This window comes from Neovison vison, chromosome 2 (assembly GCF_020171115.1).
Source record: "Neovison vison isolate M4711 chromosome 2, ASM_NN_V1, whole genome shotgun sequence".
NCBI classification, from domain to species: Eukaryota; Metazoa; Chordata; class Mammalia; order Carnivora; family Mustelidae; genus Neogale; species Neogale vison.
Genome location: NC_058092.1, coordinates 18256290 through 18281445, shown reverse-complemented (window position 1 = coordinate 18281445; position 25156 = coordinate 18256290). Strand labels below are relative to the sequence as shown.

The following is a 25156-nucleotide window of genomic DNA, read 5'->3' as shown; positions in this document are numbered from 1 at the left end:
ATGATTCAGTAACCTAATGCAGCTGAGAATTGAACTAACTATAAAAAGAAGCCTGTAAACATGTACAATAGTCTTTAAAATTAGATCTTTGCAAAAGTTCTCACTTCTCCTTTCCCAAGATGACTTCCCCACCCACGTTCTTGAGGACCCTATACCATGATTCCATTACCCTCTCCTATCTGTCCTGTACAATGGGCCACATGAACCTGGACACTTCTGTGACTCAAATCTCCTTTTCTCCACACAAATACCCACTGCTGCCCCTGTCCTTCAAGTGAAGCTCAAGCCTCATCTCTAAGAAACCTTTCTAGATCACTCTGGCCCAAACCAGTCACCTGTCCGCTCAACTTCTACTCTGGCTTCTCAGACTTGTAGATCAACACAAATCATCAGAAGATCTTGCAAGGATGCAGCTTCTGATTCAGTAGATCTAGGGTGGAGCTCAAGATTCTGCATCTACAAACTTTAAGCAACAGCAAGTCTGTGCCACTTATTTAACAATTAATATTCAGTTGTCTTGTGATCTCTTAAATGGTTACTGTGTATTATTACTTTACTGTTCATATCCCTGCACTGTATCTCCTGGACTAGACTGTCACTTCACTGTGATGGCATACTTTTTTTTTTTTTTTTAACCTTCCCATAAGACCTCATCTGCTGCAGATGCCTTACTACGTATTAACTTTCTATTGATTGCTAACAATGAAAGCCTCAGGAGTTACAAAAAACTCCAGGCGATCAGTATAAAAAAAAAAAAAAGGCAAACCTTTCAGAATAAGGCTTCTCAAAAATTTAAATTAGTTCTCTAGGTGAACTTGGGACAGAGCTAACAAACCACAGAAGCCACTATAACAAACTCCGAGAGTTGCCTGCCCAACACCCATTCTCCCACTTTTTATTGCTGCTAGAACTCCCATTTTTGATCAGGCATCTGTTCACCCTTCCCTCAAGGGACACAATGGGTGATGACCCAATCCCCAAAGCTGAGAGTAATCTGGACCGATTCTAAGTCTAAGTCAGCCATGATAGTTCCATTCCTCTTGCCAGTGATAAGCAGCAAGACTCAGTGATGAGATCCAGTCCCAGTCTTTGCTCTTAAGACAAAGATACCAGAGGAGGAAATCCTTGGATGTGAATGAAACCTGTGGCTCCTGTGGCCAATGTGACCGAAGCCAGCCAGAGGCTGCACCCAACACCAAAAAAACAACAGAGCCAAGAGAATTGCAAAGAAGGGACCCCAACCCAGATCTATTTCATATTACATATGTTTCCTTGGTAGCTAAAGACAATTTGAGGTAGAGTTTTCTGTTTTTCACAATCATAAATCATCCTCACCATGTATCTCCAGTTATGAGTAGCAGGAAGAATTAAAACATTTATTTGGTAAGGAAAGAAAAAACACAGTTCTCAACATAAGTTAAAGGAGATAGAATAGCCACTCGGGGCTCAGGTTTGCTTATAATTAATTCTATTTTCTACAGGCTGCCATTTAGACTTTGCTCTGGGATTTCAGTGGGCTGGGTAGCACTTGCCACTGATGTTCAAGCTATGGGCTCTCTTCCTCATTTATGGGACAGCTCCCAGAAAGAGCACCCCTTGCCCAGGATCCAGGCATATTTATTCCACACACAACACATACTTACTGAGGACCTCCTGCCTCCTGTCTCCCAAGCACTGGGAGTTGGCACTGGAGAAACAACTGTCAGATAAGACCTGACACCTCATGAAATTTAGATTTTTATGGAATAAACAGATAATATATCAATTTAAAAACATATACTATAGTAAGTGCCAAAAGCAAAACAAAGTAGTAAGAATAAGGATAAGGAGCACCTACTTTAGAAAAGATGACATAAAGATCTCTTAGACCTAGAGAATGAGAAGGAGTCAGCTGTGCAAGAGCCAGCGTGAGTACGAGAGAAAGCACTATTGGCAGGGGCCAGATCATCAAAGATCTTCCAGACCAAATTAAGGAATTTGAATTTTATGCTTACAGAGGGAACATTTACTCACTTATTTAAGAAATGTTCACCAAGTGCCTACCGTACAGAAGGAAATCATTTAATACAATGGTTAACAACAAGGACTCTGGAAGCAGTGTCTTCTTTGATATTCTACCTAACCTACTGTGTGATGCCTGGTACACTACTTAAGCTCTCTGGGATTTTGTTTCCTTATATGTAAAATGGGGATTACCTACTTCATAGTCAGGAAATTAAATGAGTTAATAGGACAATCTCTTGAAACACTGTCCAGCATCTGGTTAAGTGCTCAGTAAAAAGTATGTGCTAAGTAGAGAACAATTTCACGACTTCATTGAGCCTGGGGGAAATGCCAGAGAATGGGGTAATGGGATACCACTGAAGGGCAGGGGCATATGAGGGCAAAATCCAACTTCCATTTTAAGACAATAAATAATAACACTTGCTACCATACGGAGAACAGGCTGCGGACATGGAGCTGGCAAAGAATGTACATTGGGAGACTTGGAATGTGGCTTGAATTTGAGGCAATGGAATTAGAAAGAAATGCATGGGTTAAATTGAATTGGGAGGGTACAATCCTAAAGACTTGTGAGGATGTGAGGATTTACATGTGGAAAGTGAAGGAAAGAAAGAAATCAACCCCCAGATTACTGGTTTGAGCAACTGGGTAGAGGAGAGCCTCAAGACAGGGGTGGCGGGGCGTCTGGGTGGCTCAGTTGAGTAAGTGACTGCCTTCAGCTCTGGTCATGAGCTGGGAGCCCGGGATCAAGTCCTGGGTCGGGCTCCCAGCTCCACAGGGAGTCTGCTTCTCCCTCTGACCTTCTCCCCTTCTCATGCTCCCTCTCACTCTCTTTCTCAAATAAATAAAGAAAATCTTTAAAAAAGACAGGGGTGGGTGTAAGCCTATACTCTGCCGGAAAAGAGAGAAATCCCTTCAAAAGATAACCGTACAAGTACCCCCTTGACTTAAAACCAGTTCTCTTTTTTTTTTTTTTTTTAAAGATTTTATTTATTTATTTGACAGAGAGAAATCACAAGTAGACGGAGAGGCAGGCAGAGAGAGAGAGAGGGAAGCAGGCTCCCTGGCGAGCAGAGAGCCCGATGTGGGACTCGATCCCAGGACCCTGAGATCATGACCTGAGCCGAAGGCAGCGGCTTAACCCACTGAGCCACCCAGGTGCCCTTAAAACCAGTTCTTAAGTGTGAAAGGCTACAAACCAAAATTGATATTGTTGACCCCACGACATACTTTAGGAGAGGTGGGGACAGTATTAACTTTATACACCTCTGTACTGTTTTGCTTTTCCTTTTTTTTTTTTTGGTGGGCAGAGGATTTAAGAAAATTATAAAAGAAGATAAATCATGTTCAAAATGTTTACACATGACAATCTTATTCCTGTCCTTAACCACTGCGAAGATACTAAACTGCTTAAAGATGACAGAACTTCTTTAGAATTCTTCATACTGCTTGAAAAAATGCTGAATGCAAAGTAATCACTCAAAAATGACTAGCTTAAATAAAGTAGGGAATGTATGACAGTTGAGAAAGATTCTATTGAGTATTTTTATACTGTTACATACTTGAAACATAAGCTGAAAATGAAAACAAACACTCTAATCTATACTCAAATCAAATCTGAAATGTCTCAGCTAGAATCGTTCGTTAAAACAAAGTGTCAGATATACAATGACCAGACTTTCCATCTAAGCACAACAGAACCATAACAAAAACAAGTTCTGCCAGAATGTCTAAGTTATATTCACCCATCAAAAGCCTAAGGAGGAACAAAGTTTCTTATCTCTTTGGAGCAAATTATATGTCATATATAATTAAAAATACTGACTGACAATAAAGGAAAAAAAAGATAACCAAAAGTAGAACCCTTTTCTTCTGCCTGGATCAACCCTGATTCTACTCTCTATGGGAATCAAATACAACAAACGAAAATGTCACCAAAGTGGCCTAGAAACAAGTTAACAGCTACTGTTTAATTCAGCAGTTTACTTCTCACTTGATATGCACTATTATGAAAATGTTTTATATATGTTAATCCTCACAATAACCGTAAGAAGTTAGATACTGTTTTCCTCATATTTTGGATAAGGAAACAGATTTTTTTTTTTAATCAGATAAAGTGAGGAATTCTTTTTAAAGATTTTATTGATTTATTTGACAGAGAAATCACAAGTAGGCAGAGCAGCAGGTGGGGGCAGGGGTTAGGGGGCAGGGAGCCTGACGCAGGGCTCAATCCCAGGACCCTGGGATCGTGACCTAAGCGGAAGGCAGAGGCTTAACCCACTGAGCCACCCAGGTGCCCCAGGAAACATTTTAAAGCAGCCTTAGGAACCTGCCTTAGGTCATACAACTGAGGAGCAGGAGAACTGAAGTCTGATGTCTGATGTCCATTCTATCAATCACTTTTATAATTTCTTACACCAAGGTGAGAAAGAGATGCTGAATCTTACCTGCCTAATCTCATGATTTTATGGTACAACCACCATCTCATTCCTATGAACATTACTACCAAGTAAGATAAATTACATGAACTACATTCAATATAAAGTAATCTATAAAAGTTATTTCAAAATTTTTAGTAGCCAGATTTTTTTAAAAAAAGGAAAAAGGAAAAAGGTGAGATTAATTTAAATATTTAATTCTATATATCTAAAATACCATAATTTCGGGGCACCTAGGTGGCTCGGTTGGTTAAGTGTCTGCCTTTGGCTCTGGTTATGATCCCAGGGTCCTGGGATCAAGCCCCACATTGGGCTCCCTGCTCAACGGGGAGTCTGCTTCTCTCTCTTCTCTGCCTGTCTCTTCCCCTGCTTGTGTTTTCTCTCTCTCTTCTCCCTCTCCCTCTGCCTTATAACTTCCTGTTTGTACTCTCTCTCACTCTTCTCCCTCTCCCTCTGCCTGCTGCTTCCCTGCTTGTGCTCTCTCTCTCTCAAATAAATAAAATCTTTAAAAAGAAAAATAAGAAAAGGGGCGCCTGGATGGCTCAGTCAGTTAAGTGTCTGCCTTCAGTTCAGGTCATGATCCCAGGGTCCTGGGATCAAGCCCCACATCAGGTTCCCTGCTCAGCGGGAAGCCTGCTTCTCCCTCTCCCACTCCCCCTGCTTGTGTTCCCTCTCTCGCTGTGCCTCTATCAAATAAATAAATTTCAAAATCTTAAAAAAAAATAAGAAAAAAAGTATCATAATTTCAACATGTAATTGACATGGAAAATAACTACATTCTTTGTACTAACTCTTTGAAATCTGAAGGTCGTGTACCTGAACGCATCAACTTGACATTCAAGCTCTCAGGAAAGATTTAGTCTTATTCCGCATTTATTTGAACAAGTTTGGCTTACCAAACTACAACAGATTACAACAGAAAAGTAGGGGCTGCATCAACAGAGCTAAGCTGGCAAGGGAAGAAATACACACACACACACACACACACATCTCACACATGCACACACACAAAACAGATCTAGATCCAAAAAGCATAACAGCTGAGGCCACTTAGCAGAAGGGCAAAAATAGTCTTCCATACCTCAACAGTTCCCCAGGTCATTGCCACATTACAGAATTCATCAGAATGCTGGCATTAATGGGCAGTAAATTCAGCATTTTAAGAAGTCAAGGAAGCATTAATATATTTTGGAAATATTTTCATTTAGGGGCACCTGGGTAGCTATGACTTTGGCTCAGATCATGATCTTGGGGTCCCAGGATTGAGCCCCTCATCAGGCTCTGTGCTCAGTGGGTAGTCTGCCTGTCCCTCTCCCCACCTCCTGCTGCCCCTCCCCACAAATCGTGTGCTCGATCACACTCAGGTGCTCTCTCTCTCTCTCAAATAAATAAAATCTTTAAAAAAATTTTTTTTCATCTAAAATCAGTTTAAGAACTCTCTGTACTTACTACCTTTGCAATTTTCCCATAAATCTAAAACCATTCTAAAATTATAAAGTCAACTTTTAAAAAACAATGCAAGGGTCACCTGGCTGGCTCAGTTGGTTGAGCATATGACTCTTGATCACAGGGTTACGAGTTTAGGTCCCACCCTAGGTACAGAACTTACTTTTTAAATCATTTTAGAAAGTAAAAGCAAATGAAAAATTTGAGATTTCTGGTATGGCAAAAAAGTTCCCAACGATCCATCCTCTGCCCGCATAACAAGAATAACTCCTAGACCAAAGCAACCATTTGACGGCACTGGTGAGTAAACAAAAGCAGGCAAATGTTGGAAGGGACCGAACTGACATTTGGAAGAAGGGAAAAATGCTGAACAACTTTCCCCAATGTTTATCTTTTCATCTTGTGCCATGCAGGGCAACTAAAATTCCAATGGAAAATTCACAGTTCTGCTGGTTTGAAGAACAGCACTCAGAGCAACCATTGCCGCTGGAAAATAAAGAAGACCATAAAAAAGAGAGCGAAAGACAGGAGTCCTAAAATCTGAATACAACTCTGCCCAAGTCTCTAGCTGATCCCTGACATACATAAGCACAGTACAGATTCCAGGCAGGACAGCTAAAAGGACTGAACTGAAATCTGAGATGCCACCACCACAGGGGAAAGAGTGTTGCAGTTTGAGTTCAGCTGACTTAATTACCTGCTTTAAAAAAAAAAAAAAGAGTAGCAAAATCAGTACTCTTCAGAAGAACATAACAAAATCCAAAATTTCTAAAACTTGTCACTTACAATATCCAGAATACAATCCAAAGCATTCTCCACAGGAAGAAACAGGAAAACACAACCCATTCTCAAAAGAAAAAATAATCAAGGAAACACATCTTCTGCTGACCCAAACACTGTAATTTGCAAGTAAGGTCTTTCAAGCAGTATTATAACTATGCTCAAGAACATAAAAGAAATATATGCTCAGGGCACCTGGGTGGCTCAGTTGGTTGAGCATCTTACTTTTAATTTTGGCTCAGGTCATAATCTCAGGGTTGTGAGATCAAGCCCCATATCAGTGTGCACCCAGCACACGGGGTTTGCTTCTCTTCCTCTCCCTCTGTTCCTCTCCCCTCACTCATCCCCAGCACACTCTCTCTTGCTCTCTAAAACAAACAAATAAATAAATACTCTTTAAAATAAATAAATAAATAAATCTAAATAGATAAATCTTAACCAAATTACTAAAAGAAAAAAATATATGCCCTTTACGATTAGTTACTTGCACTCTGCTCATATACAAAAAATATATCTTTAACTTTTCCATTGTCTAAGACTCATTCTTTTAACATCTTCTAACCAAATAAATTCATTAACTTCCAGAGTTTTCCTTTATCAGTCAAAGACAAATACACTGGGGGAGGAGGGGGTAAAATTCTTATGCAAGTCAAAGCCCAGCAGCCACTTTCCCTAAGGGTAGTTTTTTGTTTTTGTTTTTGTTTTTAAAGATTTTATTTATTTATTTGACAGACAGAGATCACAAGTAGGCAGAGAGGCAGGCAGAGAGAGAGAGAGGAGGAAGCAGGCTCTCCGCGGAGCAGACAGCCCAATGCGGGGCTCGATCCCAGGACCCTGGGATCATGACCTGAGCGGAAGGCAGAGGCTTTAACCCACTGAGCCACCCAGGCGCCCCTCCCTAAGGTAGTTTAAAAATATACACGCTGTACTATAAACTAGACTCAGAAAAAGACCTAGGATGAAAGAAAACTTCCTTCCCAATCTGTGTTTATGGCAGCTACCCGGTTTTAGTGGATGAGAGGTATTTCTCTTCATCAACAAGTTCCCAGACCTAGATATTCCACTAAGCGTTCAGCCACAGGACCAAAATTCCAAATTCTCCCTTTATAAAAAATCTAAATTCTCCAGGAAGTTCTTTTTTTTAAGAGCTTACACTTTAGGTAAACAAAATCAAAATGAAGAATTCAGAGGATAAACAAGATATGGGAGCAACTCTAAAAACATAATTACATGACATGGTTATGCACAGAGAATCAGCTATAAAGACACACATCACAGTACTGTTTAATAGGTAAATTTTGGACCTGTAAATAACTAAGAACAGTGGATTAACAATAACAATGAACAATGAAAAACTGCAGTCATAAAAATGTATAGAATCACGGGTATCGGCACCAAACAAACATAAAATGCTATAGAATTTTAATATAAAATATCAGTCATAAACATATGAAAGAGTGAATTTTTCTCTGGTATTTTATTTTGGATTATCTATGTTTATTAAAATATATTTACAAAAAAATTTTTAAATAACATACTCAACAATGTACTGCAGCTGTGAAAAGGTAACATTTAGAGTTCTTAGGTGGTCTAAAATAAATTTCAAATATCTGAACAGTACAAGATGAATGTTTATTACTGAAATGCTTACTTGCCATTTCAACACACAGGTGCCTTAAATATGAAAAATAGGCAAATTCTAACCTAGAAAAAATAGTTCTGTATCTGTCTTATTTTAGACACAACAAACAAAATCTTCCCTTTATTTTTCAGGTAGTTCATTTGAAAAATAAAACATTTCTAGTCCAAGAATTCACTCTTGAAATATTCTTCATTTCACTGACAAACTGCATTATCATTGAGAATTTTTATTACTTCCATTTACATTTGTTTTCTAATAAACTGCATCTAATTATGAATTTAATTATCTGGATATGACTTTTAAATAACAAGTCTCAATTTTCTGTCTGGACCTAAACACCCATGACTAAGGCTACTTAGGTATATTAAAATATATCTGGACTAGACTGGACATTAGTTCTAAGAAACACACCCTCTTTATAGATGAGAACAACTACTTGAACCTGGTCTTCCAGTTATGTAATTTGAAGATTCTAGACCTCTAAACCCATCTGTTATTAAGTTTGGATCAATGGCTATCTAGTGAGCACCAGACATAAAACCCAAATTACATGTCTCCAGTTCAATAACTGAATACTATTTTTATCTCTGGTGTTTTACTATGAGGCAATACAGAAGCCAACACCAAAAACAGCCTTAAAACTCTCTTAACATGCATCTGTCCCCAGACTTCACATATCAATTTGCCCCAAAACTCCAATAGACATTTACTGAGTTACTGAGCTTTCTACTATGTAATGAGATTATGTTGGGTGGAAAATATAAAAGATGAAGAAAATAGTCCCTGATCCCTGATCTCCTAGAATTTACACTCTGGCCTGAAATAAAGAAAGGATGAGAAATGATTCAGATGAACACAGAATAGGCAAAAGCACAAAGCTCCAGACAAAGAGTGGGAAGGATTTGCTCTGCGGAGGGAGCAACAAGGTCAGAGAAGGAGCTAAAACTTTGGAGAGCATTAGTTTTCATGAATTAAAACCCCTGAAATTATATGTTAAGCTAAACTTCTTACAGAGTTGGGGGTACTCCAAAAGATTTATAGTAAAATATACCATAAAGGTATATAGTTCTTCTCTTCAGAAACATAGCACAGTCCTAAGTGCCTGAACACTCTGGCAAGCTTGCAAAGAGCTCTGAGGAGCTCAAAAGCTGAAAACCGTGGTTGTCAGTAGGAGTATTCCAGGGGGCTTTTAAGAGTTCTTATTTGAGAACAAGTGCTTTGGCCAGAAACAGATTTATTCCTTCATTCTGTTCTACAGTATCTGTGACCAACCCATCCGAAGAGTCCTATTACCACTTGACCACACTGAAATCTGACTTCATGGTTAAAAAGTGAAAAAAAGACAAGAAAATGCTAATCTCACAAAAGACCAAAGGAATCTAGTCTCACGCAGTAAAGATACACATGAAAAAAGATGTAGGGATAAAACCACCTTAAAAAAGAGAGTTACAGGGGACGCCTGGGTGGCTCAGTTGGTTAAGCAGCTACCTTCGGCTCAGGTCATGATCCCAGGGTCCTGGGATCGAGTCCCACATCGGGCTCCTTGCTTGGCAGGGAGCCTGCTTCTCCCTCTGCTTCTGCCTGCCACTCTGCCTGCCTGTGCTCGCTCGCTCTCTCTCCCTCTGTCTCTGACAAATAAATAAAATCTTTAAAAAAAAAAAAAAAGAGTTACAGATATGGAAAAAAAAGAGAGAGAGAGAGAGAGATTTGGGGATAGGAAAATGACAACAGGATCAAGAAACTAAAGAAACCAACCTATTTATAACCTCCGTCAAAAAGGAGATAAGCAACTCTTCTTCATACAGAAAGACTTTGTGTGTGTATGTTTGTCTTAAAGATTCCTTGTAAACTGTTTGGTTTTTCTTTAACAGACAAAGGAAGACAGACCATAGGACTAAACAGTTTGGTGCCCTTTTTAAGTGATCCAAAAGTTAAAAAAAAAAAGTGAAACAAACAGACAAAAAAAAAAAACCCCAGATCCAAAAGCACTGGCTGATCTCATTAGCTCTGCTTAAGAAACTTCATAGATGTGACCTCACCATGGATTACACTTCTATATTTAGTTTATACCTAATATGGATAAAGTCCCAAACTAACAGCCGTTTCCTCTCTCTACAAAAAGAAACTTCCTTGCTTTTTTTCTTTTCTAATCAACAATGCAAAGACTAGTGTAGGCTCCTCTAAAGGGAGAGGTTAAAAAAAAGAAAAAGAATTTAAAAAAGGAACACAAAGAAAATATTAACAATTTGGTATGTTATTTCTGTTAAACTTGGACTGCTTTGACACTTATAAATTGTAAAACGATCCTAAAATCAAATATGTGATGTATCAGTCAAGTTCTTTAACAAGTTTATAAATATACCCTTTAAAGAACTTTACGAAATACTAATTAACCTGGCCCCAAAAATGCACAGAGGTGAGGTCATGGAAATTTTACAGTTTCCTTTCAAATCTAACCAAGAGAACTGAAAGCAACCGAACTCAATTAACGAACCATCTAGACTCGTTAATTGTTAGTATGTTTTAGGAATACCCTTAAACAGTCTCAAAAGTTTTTATTTTTTATTTTTCAGAGTGACTGAATACAGCTAAGAGTGAAAACAAAACTATTTTAGATAAACATTTGAGTTTCAAATAAAGAAAAAGGATATAAACAAATAAAAAAGCTCTTAGTGGTTAAGAGTCAGGCTCTGGATGACAAAGACCTTGGTACAAATCCCAGTTCTGCTACTTACTGCCCCCACGACCACACAGAAGGAATGACCTCTGTAAGTCTCACATGTAAAATAGTATCCATAGTACCTATTTCAAAGCATTATCATAAAATGAAGTGTTTTAAAATCAGTTTACGATCCTTGTATCACCCATCAATTACAGCCTGCTAACGTTTTAAAGTTTGATTATCATCCCATTATGGTACAAAGTAAAAATTTAAAACAACAACAACAACAATCTCAGGGTCTAGAAATAAATTAAGAATTAGGAGACTTCAACTCTCTCTACTCTTATCCCTTAAAAATTACTAAGCATAAAACCTGTCAATCTATACTAGTTCCATTTCTTCTGCTACAAATTAAGCAGAAAGAGCCTAATCTCTCCTAAACATTTCTGTATTTCCCATAAAGAAAGCATTACACAAATGTCAGTTAATATATGACCTGCTTGGGACGCCTGGGTGACTCAGTTGGTTGGACGACCGCCCTCGGCTCAGGTCATGATCCTGGAGTCCCGGGATCGAGTCCCGCATCGGGCTCCCAGCTCCACAGGGAGTCTGCTTCTCTCTCTGACCTTGTCCTTGCTCATGCTCTCTCTCACTGTCTCTCTCTCAAATAAATAAATAAAATCTTTTAAACATATATATATATATGACCTGCTCAACTTTATAAGTCAATACCACAAAAATCAAGGAATAGTACAACGTAGTAGCACAAGGAGCCATTATGGCAAATCCATAATTCCAAAGTACTTCCGCAGAACCACTAGATCCTACAAGTCACAGATTACTCCTCCTTACTTCTTTTATGCGCTCACTAGAACAGAAAGAAAGAAAAAAGAACACCACTCTTACTAATAATAGACCCTTAAGCTTTACCTACTAGTGCAGAAAGCTGCTGAGGCAGAGTCTAAAACGGCAGAGTCCAACCTGAATGTCCTTTAGTCATCTAGAAAGTGTCAACAAAATCATGGTTCATTTAATTCAGGAATAAATTCGAGACTAATCTTGGATTTTTTTTTTTTTACACTAAATATACACTCTTCTGATAAAGAATGGTAAGTTCCGCCGCCTTTTTTTTTTTTTTTTGTAGTGGCAGCCTGGCAGATGCTTCTCTTAGTAACATCCTGGAAATTGAAACCACATATACTGAACACATCAACTAACCATGAGAGGTGTCTGGGTGGCTCAGTCGGATAAGCGTCTGCCTTTGGCTCAGGTCGGGATCTGGGGGTCCTGGGATTGAGCCCTGCGTCAGGCTCCGTGGTGACTGTGGAGCCTGCTTGTCCCTCTCCTCCCTGCTCATATGCTCTCTCTCCCTCTCTCTCTCTATCTCCATTGCTATCTCTGCCTCTCTCTCAAATAAATAAATAAATAAATAAATAAATAAATAAATTTTTAAAAATAACAACAAAATAAAATAACCATGAGCCAATACAGTCTTAACTCTGCATTCCAGAGGCCCATGGAATAATAATAAGCAAACAATGCTTACTATAGGTCAGACTTTGAGGTTTTTTTCTTGTATTAACTCTTTTAATCTTTACAAAAGCCCCAGTAGTAGTTACTATTGCCCTAGTGGAGACCTGAAGGCAGCTAGGAAAGGCAGCACCAGTACTGAAATAGTCTATATGGGCCCAGAGTCCATGCTCCTAACCACCACAGCATGACAACAATGAAACAAAGATCCAGCCTTCCAAATGACAACTCAACTGCCTACTTGAAATACTATTTCTAACCATCTTCAGCTCCAAAATAGACTACTTAGTGCCCACAAAGGGAATACAAATGTTACTTCAAGTCAACCATCATTCCCCCTCTCTGTCTTTGGGATCTCGAATCACTAGAAAGAACCAAAGGCTAGAAAGAACCTTCACAAGCAACACCAAGGCAACACTATGATCTAGCACAGGAGTCCCTACTGAGTCATCAAGACCGTGACTGCAACTCTTCATTCCACTGGCCGTCAAGCCACACACTCAGGGACAGGACACAATTGTGGACTTTCCCTTCGTTCTTTTCTATTGTGTAAGAAGAAAAAGTAAATCTTCATTTCAATTTAAAATAACAGTCTTTAGGCACTAAATCAGTATGAACTGAGCCCAGTCATTAGCATCATATTCTATTTCTCTGGTTTCTTGTACAAAGATTTCTGTGAATTTAATAAAAATCTGCTTTTCCCCAAGTACACATTATCTCTCTTTTTTTCCCACCAGCTTCCTCTGGAATCAACCCTATGCAAGGAAGAAAAAAAGCTTCTGTATATTCCTTCGGCAAACATTTTATTGAGTTAATACAAGTAATGCAGTTAATACAGTGTCTGGCACATAGAAAGCACCCCATAAATGTTTATATTACTTCCATTAAGTATGAAATACTCTTCTATATATTCATTCTGGCTCAGGCATTTGGGAAATGCAACAGAAAAACCAGTCAGTGGTAATAAGCACATCTATTCTAAATATACACAAAACAGACCTTCCTCGCAGTGAAAAAGGCATCCCAGTGAATTAAAATGACTCCCATGGGAAATATTTTCCCCTCTAACATGATGGTGTAGTGTTCCTTCCAACATTGTAGCTCTTTCAGCTCATAATTTTTAAAAAACGCCTCCCCTTAAAATGTATCCCCTTCTGGCCACCAACCCATCCCTTGTACATTGCCAGGTTCCTTATTAGAGCTGGCCTCACGCTTCCCCCTGCTCTTGTTTCTGCTCATTCTTCTGCCTACGCCCCTCTGGCTTCCCCAGCAAGGGACCACCATACAGACCAAGGCTGCTACAGTGTTACCAATGACTTCCAGGAGGATAAATCAAACAGATCTTCATCTTACTTGACACAAATATTCACTCCCTTCTTCTTAAAAGCCTGTCCTGGCTTCTGTGGTACTTCGGTCCTATGGTCCTCCTCTTTCCCATGCTGCCCTATTGCAGATCCTCGCTCTCCTTCTCCAGTTTCTTGTCTAATGTTGCACCCCCAAGTGTTGAGAGCACCTCAGAACTTGGTCCTGAGCATTTTCCCTGCTACTCCTAATTCGTCCACTGCATCTTACACACGTTAAATACCACATAAATATTATATATATGTACCAAGTCTGAACATCAGATCTGTATATCCAACTTTCTACTAGACATCTCCACTTGACATCTGTCACCTAAACTCATCAAGTCAAAACCTGAACACTGTCTGCCCCTCCTCCATCTCAAGGAAAGGCACTGCTACCAATCAGCGATTCTGATTAGAAACTCACACACATCTCCTTCAGTATCTTCCTATTGACTCCACCTTCAAAATTTATCTCAAATCCATTCACTTCTCCCCATCACCACCCTAATCCAAACCACCATCATCTCTTTCTCAACTACAATGGCCTCCATAGAATTTGCCTTGTTTCCACTCTTGCCTCTCCTCTGCAATTCCGTTTCCAGACTACTCATCTTAAAATGCACATCAAATCATGGCACTCCCTTGCTTAAATCATTTTGAGACCTGCTCTTTTTACTAAGGATAAAATTCACCTGACCTCCAAAGACCTCCATGATGTGGTTCATCTATATCTCACCCTGTACCTCAGTTTTGTTCTCTCTATTGCAGTCATACCCTCAAACAAAAATATTTCTTGAATATTCCTGGCCTTCACATATATCAATTCCTCTAGCCTGGAATCCTCTTCTCATTCTTCTCTTAATCACCATTCATCCGAACATCAATTCTAAGAGAACCCCCAATCAGCTTCTATTTAATCAGATTTCCTATCATTCCTTCTCAAGATGCCCTACTCTTGTCCTTATTATAATTATAGACTGTCTTTATTCGTGTATTTCTTTAACATAAGCCTCTCCCACTAGACAAGGGATTATATGGGGTCTTAACATACTCAAATATAACATGTCAAAAATGAAATTCCTGACCTCCTCCCTGTCAGAACCAGCTCTCCACAGCCTTCCCCATCTCAATTAATGGCAGCTCCACCACTCTATAATTTCTTCAGAATGAAAATCTCAGAATCATCTCTGACTCCCCTTTCTCTCATATTCCACATCATGAAATCCTGTTATCTCCATCTTAGAAATACATCCAGAATGAGACTACTTCTCACCTTAGCCCAAGCCATCATCTCTCACCTGAATGACTAAATAACACCTAACTGGTCCCTCTGCTTCTAACTATGCCTCCCTATATTCTGTTCTCTGCAAAGCCATCCAAATGTCGTTAAATCAAAAACAGCAGCACCCCTATCATTCTCCATACTCCTTACCCTACTTCAGTTTTCTTCATAGTCCTTACCACTAGCAGACATACATTTATCATTTGCCTCCCCCACCTGAATATCAACTCCAGACTGTTCCTTGATATATCCAAGTCACCACAACACTACCTCAATATCTGTTCAATGACTGAATAAAAAAAGAATGATTACTGTTCCAGCAGGCAGAAATAAGGAGTGGGAGATGGGCTGGAGAAGTCAAAGATACTTCAAATGAAGGAAACACCAGCAAAAATCTTACATGAAGACCAAGAAGTCCAGGGCATGCTCAGGATGAGTCTAGCTAGAATACGAGGTAAATGTGCAGCTGCTGTGGGAGATAAGACCCGGAACATAGCTGGGTCATGATCTGAAAAACTCTGCCAGATCAAGTGGTTGTATCTAATTCCATAAACATTTACTGAATTACAGTACATTTGAGGCAAGAAGTATAGGTTTTATTTTATTTTAGGCAGATTAAAATTACAGAATATTAATACATAAATTAGTTATTGAGGGAAAAGATACCAGTTTCTGGAAACAACTGATAATACACCACACTTAGTAGATTCCATAATACTAACCACCCTTCATCTGTCAGCAGACAACATAGACACTTCACTCATCTCTGAGTCAATCAGTTCATTTAGGTTGTCACATAAATAATTTCTTAAGGTCTTAACTCAACTGGAATTTTTTTTAGAGGTGAGGGGCAAAGGGAGAGGGAGAGGGAGAATCTTAGGTAGGCTCCACGCCCTGCACAGAGCCTGACACAGGGCTCGATCTCACTACCCCGAGATCATGACCTGAGTGGAAATCCAGAGATAGAGACTCAACTCACTGAACCACCCAGATGCCCCTCATTTTTAAAAGCACAAGACAAAAAGTAACTATACTAATAGGAAAAAGCCATCAACTATGGTGCATTTACCCACCTGCTGCTTGTCCATTAGGCTGTACAGTGAGCTCCTTGAGGACCAGAGACCTCCTCTTACTTCTTTCTCTCCAGCACTTACTGCATGGAATGTATTCAACTAACATTTGCTTCTATTAATATCCCTATACTATGCTGGACCATTTCTAGACAAGATTGTATCTTATCTCCTCTAACTATAAAATGGGCATCTACCACAAGGCTGAAGAGGAAAATTAATACCAAAAAATAATTTTGATTTTCAGAACAGATTTCTCCTAAAGAACGTAAAGGGACAGACTACCTTCAAACCATTTAATCAGTATCTATTCTACGAACAATTCTAGGTTTGGCAAATTTCACCAAAAAAAGCTTGCTTTCTTCTAGCAAAGATCAAACAGGGTAAATGCTCTTTTAGTGCCACTGGGAAGTTAAATACAGACACAATCTGAGTTGCTTTGAAAAAAAAAAATGAAATAAAGTATATCTCCTTTAAACCAATTCACAACTTAATACATGTTATACACTAGACTGGGCTTCATTTTTCATTCCAAGTATTTTGCTGTCATGAAGAACATTAAAATACTCTCATCAATAAATCATGCAAGTTTATAGAAAAGACTATAACATACAACAAAATAGAAATAGTAGCCATTTCCAAAGGAGGGGTTATAAGTAATTTTATTTTATGTGTACTTTTTTGTGTTTTCAAGGTTGTCTATGTAAATGAATATGGTTTTTTACAACTGGGGGAAAAAAACACATATTTTTTTAAAGAACCCATTCCATATAAAATGAATATACTATGAAGCAGAAAGGATATGACATTACTTTCCAAATTGGGGGCCAATATTTAAAAGAAAGCAGATCGAAGTTAGATACTACTTACGCTAAGTGATTTAAAAACAGTGTATTTGTAAGCAAGGGTCCTGCAGACAATTACAGAATGCAAACAAAGCTTGTGTGACTGATGGCTAGCAACTGTTTTTACATGGTTTAATGAAGAATCAATAATCCCTCAACATTTCTAAGCCAATATTCTGAATCCCTGTATTAACTAAAATATGCTGTAAATCAGAACTGCACATTCTTCCTAAGTTTATTTCTTTGAAAATTTTTCAATTCTGTCTCAGACATCTGTATGCGCAAAACCAAACTTTCACTTCCTAAGTTTTTATTTCTTTGAAAATTTTCAATTCAAATAGATTTTATTCAAATAAAATTCAATTTTATTTAAAATAAAATAAAATTTAAGATACTCTTAGGCCATCTTTGGTATAAACTTTCACATACAGTCTGACTTGTCTACATTAATTTGTTACTTTCATAAATTTAGACTAATACAGTCTCCTGGTTTTAAATAAAGGGGAAAAAAAACCCAAAAACCAAACAAGGCTAATTGATATTCCTTATACCAATACTCAGTACTGAGCACTGAGGGATAAAAGCCAAGTCTTTTTGACGACAGGATTAGAAGTTCCAAGAGAATTCACAAACTGATGCCCTGAATTAAATTTAGATTCCTGTTAATTCATACTTGGAAGGTTTGTAATGATGTTATTTTCCTTCAAAAACTCCCTTTCCATTCTCTACAAGAGTCTCTAAAATGGGTGAACTTACCCCTCTCTTTGATCAAAATCTTAATTAATGACTTAATCACACTTCCCATCCTGCCTAACATATTTCCCTTCTATGGACTCACTAATTCCCTATCCAGGAGACACCTGACACTGAGAATCCAAAGCACTAATGAAACAGGAAGTGGGAAAGTCTTGCTCATCATTCTTTTACTGGCTTCTCAGCATCTCTATAAGCATCCTTTCAAACCAACTGTAATTTTTAGGGACAGCCAGGTTCTCCCCACTGCCTCTTTCCTATCATTATTCATACCGTGTTAGGCTTCCCATTGGTTCAGTCCCCTACCTCTGCAGCCCCTTGTCTCTTCCCCATCTGGGGTCCCATTCTCTCAGAATTTTACAGTTAAACCAAAATCATGACCTTGGCCTTTACAAAGGCCTTCAGGAATAGGTGAGACATGTAGAAAGAATAGAGTTCCCACTAACTTCACATTTTACATTTATTTTTTTTAATCTCCTGCATTTCCCCCTCTGGAAACCTCAAAGGAATGGCAAACCAATTAGATCCAAGGTAACATTGTCTTGCTGTTGAATTCATTTTTGTTCAATTATAAGAACAAAGTTCTCGGGCGCCTGGGTGGCTCAGTGGGTTAAGCCGCTGCCTTTGGCTCGGGTCATGATCTCAGGGTCCTGGGATCGAGTTCCACATTGGGCTCTCTGCTCAGCAGGGAGCCTGCTTCCCTCTCTCTCTCTCTGCCTGCCTCTCCCTCTACTTGTGATTTCTCTCTGTCAAATAAATAAATAAAATCTTAAAAAAAAAAAAAGAACAAAGTTCTCAGCATCACTTCCTATAAAAATATATTTCATTTGTGTTTAAAAAAAAAAAAAACAAACAAAGGGAGGTTGAAGACTGCCCTTGATACAAAATATACAGAACTCACTTTATACTGGCAAAATAGATGAGGGTCTGCCGGTCTCTGAGCTCTAGCTGCACCCTCCCAAATGCCACTGAGAAGTTGTTGGATAGACAGCAATCCAAAACATAGGGAGTGTCAAGAGAACAAACAAGGCTGGGAAAATTGTATTCATGAGCAGAAACCTAAGTTAGGTTTTAAAAGTCTCATCCTCAACCTTTAAATAACTTGTCTCCTTAGCACTACAGATTTGAATCATTCCTGGCTCCTTCTTTCAAAAGGATCAGTCTATCTAATGTTTCCTGAATAATGAGTCTACAAATAATGTCAAAACTAGCATTTCTCGGGGCGCCTGGGTGGCTCAGTGGGTTAAGCCGCTGCCTTCGGCTCAGGTCATGATCTCAGGGTCCTGGGATCGAGTCCCGCATCGGGCTCTCTGCTCAGCAGGGAGCCTGCTTCCCTCTCTCTCTCTCTGCCTGCCTCTCCGTCTACTTGTGATTTCTCTCTGTCAAATAAATAAATAAAATCTTTCAAAAAAAAAAAACTAGCATTTCTCTCTATCTCTCTCTGTCAAATAAATAAATTTTTTTTTAAAAAACTGACACTCCCATTCTTGGCTTTTCCCAATCCAACTATTCCACCCACTTTTTCAAGATCAAGTCCAAATCTACTTCCATCTTTCCCCCAACTCTTCTTTCCAATAAAATTTATAAACCTAAAGATAGGAAATGTTTAAAAATTTCTTATAACTTCCATAGTACCTAATTCAGTATGAGGCACTTAATTCACTCCAATAAATGCTTTAAGTCACAGATAATCAGAGAGAAGTGACCTTAATGATGACCTAGGCCAAACCCTTCTACACCTTGCTTATATGAATTATGCTTGACAATCAGAACTCCACCATTTACTTTTTTAAAAGCAATGGTTCTTAAACCTGTGTCAGGAATCCCCAGAAAAAAAAAGACCCATATAGAACTTTTTTTTTTTTTAAAGATTTTATTTGTCTATTTGACAGACAGAGATCACAAGTAGACAGAGAGGCAGGCAGAGAGAGAGAGAGGGAAGCAGGCTCCCTGCTGAGCAGAGAGCCCAATGCGGGACTCGATCCCAGGACCCTGAGATCATGACCCGAGCCGAAGGCAGCGGCTTAACCCACTGAGCCACCCAGGTGCCCCCATATAGAACTTTTTATGTAATTTCAAGGATTTATAGATTCTCCTGAATCCTATTAATGAAGCCCACATTTAAGAATATACTGTCACTTAAAAAAAAAAGAATACTACATTGTCATCAGCAACAAAAGTAAGTCTTTCTTTTTTTTAAGATTTTATTTATTCATTTGACAGACAGAGATCACAAGTAGGCAGAGAGGCAGGCAGAGAGAGAGAAGGAAGCAGGCTCCCTGCTGAGCAGAAAGCCCAATGTGGGGCTTGATGTGGGGCTCGATCCCAGGACCCTGGGATCATGACCTGAGCTAAGGCAGAGGCTTAATCCACTGAGCCACCCAGGCGCCCCCAACAAAAGTAAGTCTTTACTGTTGCTAAGCCCTATTCCTAATGCTTTCCAGAGAATGATATATGGCTAAATCACATTTCCCAGCCTTCCTTGCAATTAGATAAAGCCATATGATCAAGTTCTCCCCAGTGGAATGAGAAAGGAAGTGAGAGGCAGAAAGTCTGGGCTAAGGCCCTTAAGAGACATGTGCCTCCTACAAATTCCCCACCTCCCACTGGCTATAAACAGGACTTCCCTGCCACCAGCTTTGACAGCTTAGGGGAGTTCAATGCTCTCCGGGTTGATGGAAAAACAAGTTGCTAATGCTGTGGTCCCTAAATGACTCTAAGAAAGAACGCCACCTCAGTGTCTAAAACACTCTCCTTGGATTGCTAAGTGAGAAAGGAAATATAACTTCCATCTTGTTTGAATCATCGTTTGGGGTGAATTATTTACTAAAGCAGCTCAGACTACCCTAATTAATACATACAGATTAGCAGCTGATCCCCTGAGCAACCCTATAAAATTGTTGTTATTATTATTATCCTGGTATTAGAGGTCAGGAAATTGAGGCACTGAGAACGTAAGAAACTTGCCTAATACACTACTGGAAGCCAGAGTCAAGCCAAGTAGTCTGGCTCCAGGGTCCATGCACACTGGAAATCCTGCCAAATATTTCAAAAGGAACAGTTATTCTTGTGTGTTATGCCGCCCTGCACCAGACTAATTTTTTACAACCACCACCCCAATCCCAGCAGTTTACTGACCACTGCCAACAGGGACTGTACTGGTTCAAAATTGTACATCAACAACTTTAAATTCCAGCCCATAAGGGGCGCCTGGGTGGCTCAGTCATTTGAGGGTCATGGGATGGAGCCCCAAGTAGGGCTCTGGGCTCAGCAGGCAGTCAGCTTCTCTCCTATTCCCTCTCCCTCTGCCCCTCCCCCTGTTCACAAGCCTGTGAGCACAGGCATGGGTTCTCTCTCTCTCTCTCTCAAGTAAACAAATCTTTAAGTAAATAAACAAATTCCAGCCCATAAAACTAAACTCTACAGAGGGAGTCCTTCTATGCTGAGATCAGAAATACCATCACATCATACCAAAGCTACTGGTAGGGGCTGGGGAGGCAGCGGGGTCAACAGGAGTTGGGCTTATACAAGCCAAAAGAAAAAAACAAGAAAAAGTCATTTTCAGTTTCTCTCATCATGTGATTTAATAACTAATACTTTTGCTTAATACAGAAATCTTGGTTTCCAAAGTCTGAACACGGCCAAGAAGAAATATTGATGGAAAATGGGCAGGTACAAGAAAAGACTAGAAGTACTACAAACTGGAGGGAGGAAAAAGCAGGTAGATCAAACCATACAGGGTTTTAGAAATAAAGGACCAAGGTCTGAGACTCAGACTATGAAGATCTAAGTAAGTAGTTCCCAATTCCAAAGCATATCAACACATATATAAACAGCAGAGTGCTAACAAAAAAGGAAACAACCTCATTTCAAACATTATTTTCCAGGCAGTTAGAACAGTATGTAGACTTTACCTTCAAGGAATTAAATGTCTATCTACAAGGGGAGATATGCATATAAATATGTACATACAAAATGACACACACTTAGCATCTATTTTCTGTGTATCAGAAACTGTTCTAAGCTTATTACATGCTCCATATACCAACTAATTTATTCCTATGAGCTTGGTCTATTAATATCCTAACTGTACAGATGAGGCACGGAGAGGTTTAAGTAGTGTGTCCTGGAATACACAACTAGTAAGTGGACAGAGTGGACTAGAAATTTTAATTACATTCAAATTATAAGGGGCCTTATGTCCTGCTAAAGGATCTGAACTTCACCCTATTGGTTAGTGGTTCCCAACTAGAGCTGGTATATCACAATATACACACCTACCCGGACCCTCTTGGTGAGGGAAGAAGGCATTCTCACTGTTGAGAATGACTGCCTTTATATGCTTCTTTTATTATAGGGAGGGTGCCCAACCCTCTAGGTGTTGGAATAAACAAACACAAATGGAGAACTGCACTTATCCAGGTGATGGGGAGCCAAGGGACTCAGGTAGAGAACTCCAAAAACAACACTCACCAGGAAGGCAACGTAGTTGTGAGTCCAGTCACACTAGTTAGTAAGGTCCTGGCCTATTTCTCTTCAATTTAAAGCTACCTAAACCAGGAAGCTCAATATCCTTTTCACTCACACGCTTTAAGTGTAGATAATAGTTTTTGGCTACAAATTCAGATACCTCTTGGCAGAATAATTAACACTGTTTAGCATACCATGCTAAACAACTGTGGCCTCTGCCCACTCACTGCTTTCAAAATAACCGTAAAATCTTCCCCCATTTGCATTTCCCATATATAGGTTTGGAGAAGAAAACAAGCACACTCTTTAACAACAACAACCAAAAAAACCTCCACTACGATTTACCTGGCCCTTTTTTTCTTCTTTGAAACAACTATCCTGGTTTATATCAGCACAATGTTTTACCTAAGCAGAATCACAAGGCAGCAGAAAACTTTCATGTCTTATTCCACAAAAAAAGAAAATAAGTCTCAGAAAGGGAAAACAACTGTGGCCCGAACCCTGAGTCTCTGTCACCAAGCCCTGTGAGAAAGACTCACAATGAGTGGTAAGCAGGATGCTGTTAGGTGGATCACAACATTTTTTACGTTAATAGTTACACACAGGAGAAATATAATCACCACATCGAATCAGTTTCAGATATTACTGCAAGATACACTTAGTAAGTGATAATACACATCAATGCAAATATGGAAAACTGGGAAGCAGGATACAGTCAGTCAAGTTTGAGAAACAACGCACCATGCCGCTCTCATTCTTTCTAAAGGGTTAAATTAATAGTAGGCAGAGCATTAAGTATAGATCTCTTCCTCTCTAATTCATATATTCATACACTTCGTTTCATTTTCTTGTTTTCTTGTATGGGCTAGGACCTCCAGAACACGGCTGAAAAGAAACCATTACTGATAGTATCCTTACCTGATTCTAAATTTAATACTACCTCTAAAGTTTCACCATTAAGTATCATGGTGGGTTTTTGGGGTTTTTTGTTTTTGTTTATGTTTGTTTGTTTTAGAGCTTCGGTAGATACATTGCTGTTGAGTTTACGGAAATTCCTTCCTATTCCTAGTTCAATAAAACTTTCTGAACATTGATCTGTAAGCCACCCTTCTTCCTTCCACCCATCTTACTTTCTCTTATTTCAGGTTCCTTCCTACATCCTCTGCACTTCCCAGTACTGTATCTGCCACAGAAACAAACAGAACCTTTGATGACATTCTGGGGGTTCTGCACCTGTCTGCTGTACCAGTTCCCACAACCACAACGTTTCTAACACCAGTAAGTGAAAGAAAATCCTAAAATATTGTTCTGATCATGTCTTCTCTCCCATCTCTCAAACACACCCTTCAGTTATCTTCCCTTCTTTAAAATAAAAACTCAGGGAAAAAAGACAAAATTGTTCTAAATTCCTGTTAACTTTCCAATTCACAGCCTAGCTCCGTGTAAGTAAGTGACTATGAGAATCTCAAGGATTTTGAAGTTTTGAGGGAGGCAGCTGGAGCCAGAGGCTCCTAACTTCTCTCTCCTTTGCTGAAAAGAAAAATATTAAGGAAGCTAGGAAAGAGATAGGGATAATATCTGTAAGTAAATAAGGTAGTTCCAGGAAAGCGACCAGAGGGGAAAATCAACTGTTTAAAGCCCAAGCAAGTTATGAGTTCTTCCCCTCACCAGCTTTTCTTTCAAAACAAAAGGGCACTCAAAATCTTTCCCGAGGCAGCAACACCAAAGGGAGCAGCCAAAATGTTGCATCATACAAACCACTCCGAGTTTGAGAAACAAAAAACCCAGATGGTGGTAAAATACCTAAGACAGGAAAACCCAAGTTGGGAATCTTGGTCCTTCCCGGAAGCCCTGCTGCTCTTCTTAAAAAAAAAAAAAAAAAATTAAGATCGCATCGAAAATTAAACTTAAGAGTTTCCTGCCAGCGGGAAGCTTAATGGTCTCTGACAAAGCATTCCAAGAAGTTGGGTTCATCATCTCCCGACCGAGAGGTTTCGGCCCCGGCCCGGGGAGACGCGGGGGTGAGGGTGGGGTGCAGTCGGGCCGGCGCCTGGGCGGGAGCGGGGCTGGGGGTGACGGGCCCACTCCCACCGCCCGGGTGCTGGGGCAGCGGCGCGTCCCACCCAGACGCTGGACGACGGTCTGGCGTCCGCCGGAGCCCGCGCAGCTGGAGGCGATGAGCACCGCTCCGCGTGCCGGCTGCCGGGGGTCCCGGTCACGCCCCGGCTCCCTCGACCCGCCTGGGCGGCGGGAAGGCGCGGGTGGGCCGGAGACAATGGGCGGGGGGCGCGAGAGCAGCTTCTCCCGGCCGGGGGACGGGCGCCGCGCGAGGGCGCAGCGGGGCCGCGGGGGCAGAGAAGCGTCCGGGGTGCAGGGACGCCGCCCCCCCAAGGCCTGCCGGGCGGACGCCGGGGGCTCAGCGCGGCGGGACGGCGGGCGAGCGCTCACCTTGACGAAGAGCTCGATGACGGGCTCTTTGTCCTCCTCCTTCAGCCCGTTCAGCGGCATCGACAACGCCATGGCCGGTTCGGCTACGCTCCGTGGACGGCGGCGGCGGCTGCTTCTGCTCCGGGGGCTGCTCGGGCTGAGGGCTCCCGCCGCGCTGCGCTGCGCCTCCCTGGACAGTCCCGGCGTCGAGCTCGCCTCAGGCTCCGCTGCCCAGCACCGCCCCACGCCCCGCGCGCGACTCGAAGGCGGCCCCAGCCCGAGCCACTTCAAGCCGCGGGGCGGGGACCGTGGGCGGGGCCTCGCCGGGGGCGGGGCCAAGGCCCTGCGTCTCAGGACCCCGGAGGAAACGGGGAGGCCGAAGCCCGGGGGGGGGGTGTGGCCTCGGGCGAGGGCGGTAAAGAAGCTCAGGCTCCCGCGGCAGGTGGGCGGGATTCCGAGCC

The 25156-nt window shown here is 40.6% G+C and overlaps 1 protein-coding gene across 1 annotated transcript in view; it reads right to left on the bottom strand.

Annotated features, from left to right (window-relative positions):
* Nucleotides 1-24955, bottom strand: part of CLIC4 (chloride intracellular channel 4) — a 70065-nt gene extending 45110 nt beyond the window's left edge. The window contains exon 1 of the mRNA XM_044237460.1: nt 24717-24955. Within this exon, the coding sequence (XP_044093395.1) occupies nt 24717-24788 (72 nt within the window). The 5' untranslated portion in view covers nt 24789-24955. The remainder of the gene's footprint in view (nt 1-24716) is intronic.
* Between the last annotated feature and the right edge of the window lie 201 nt (nt 24956-25156).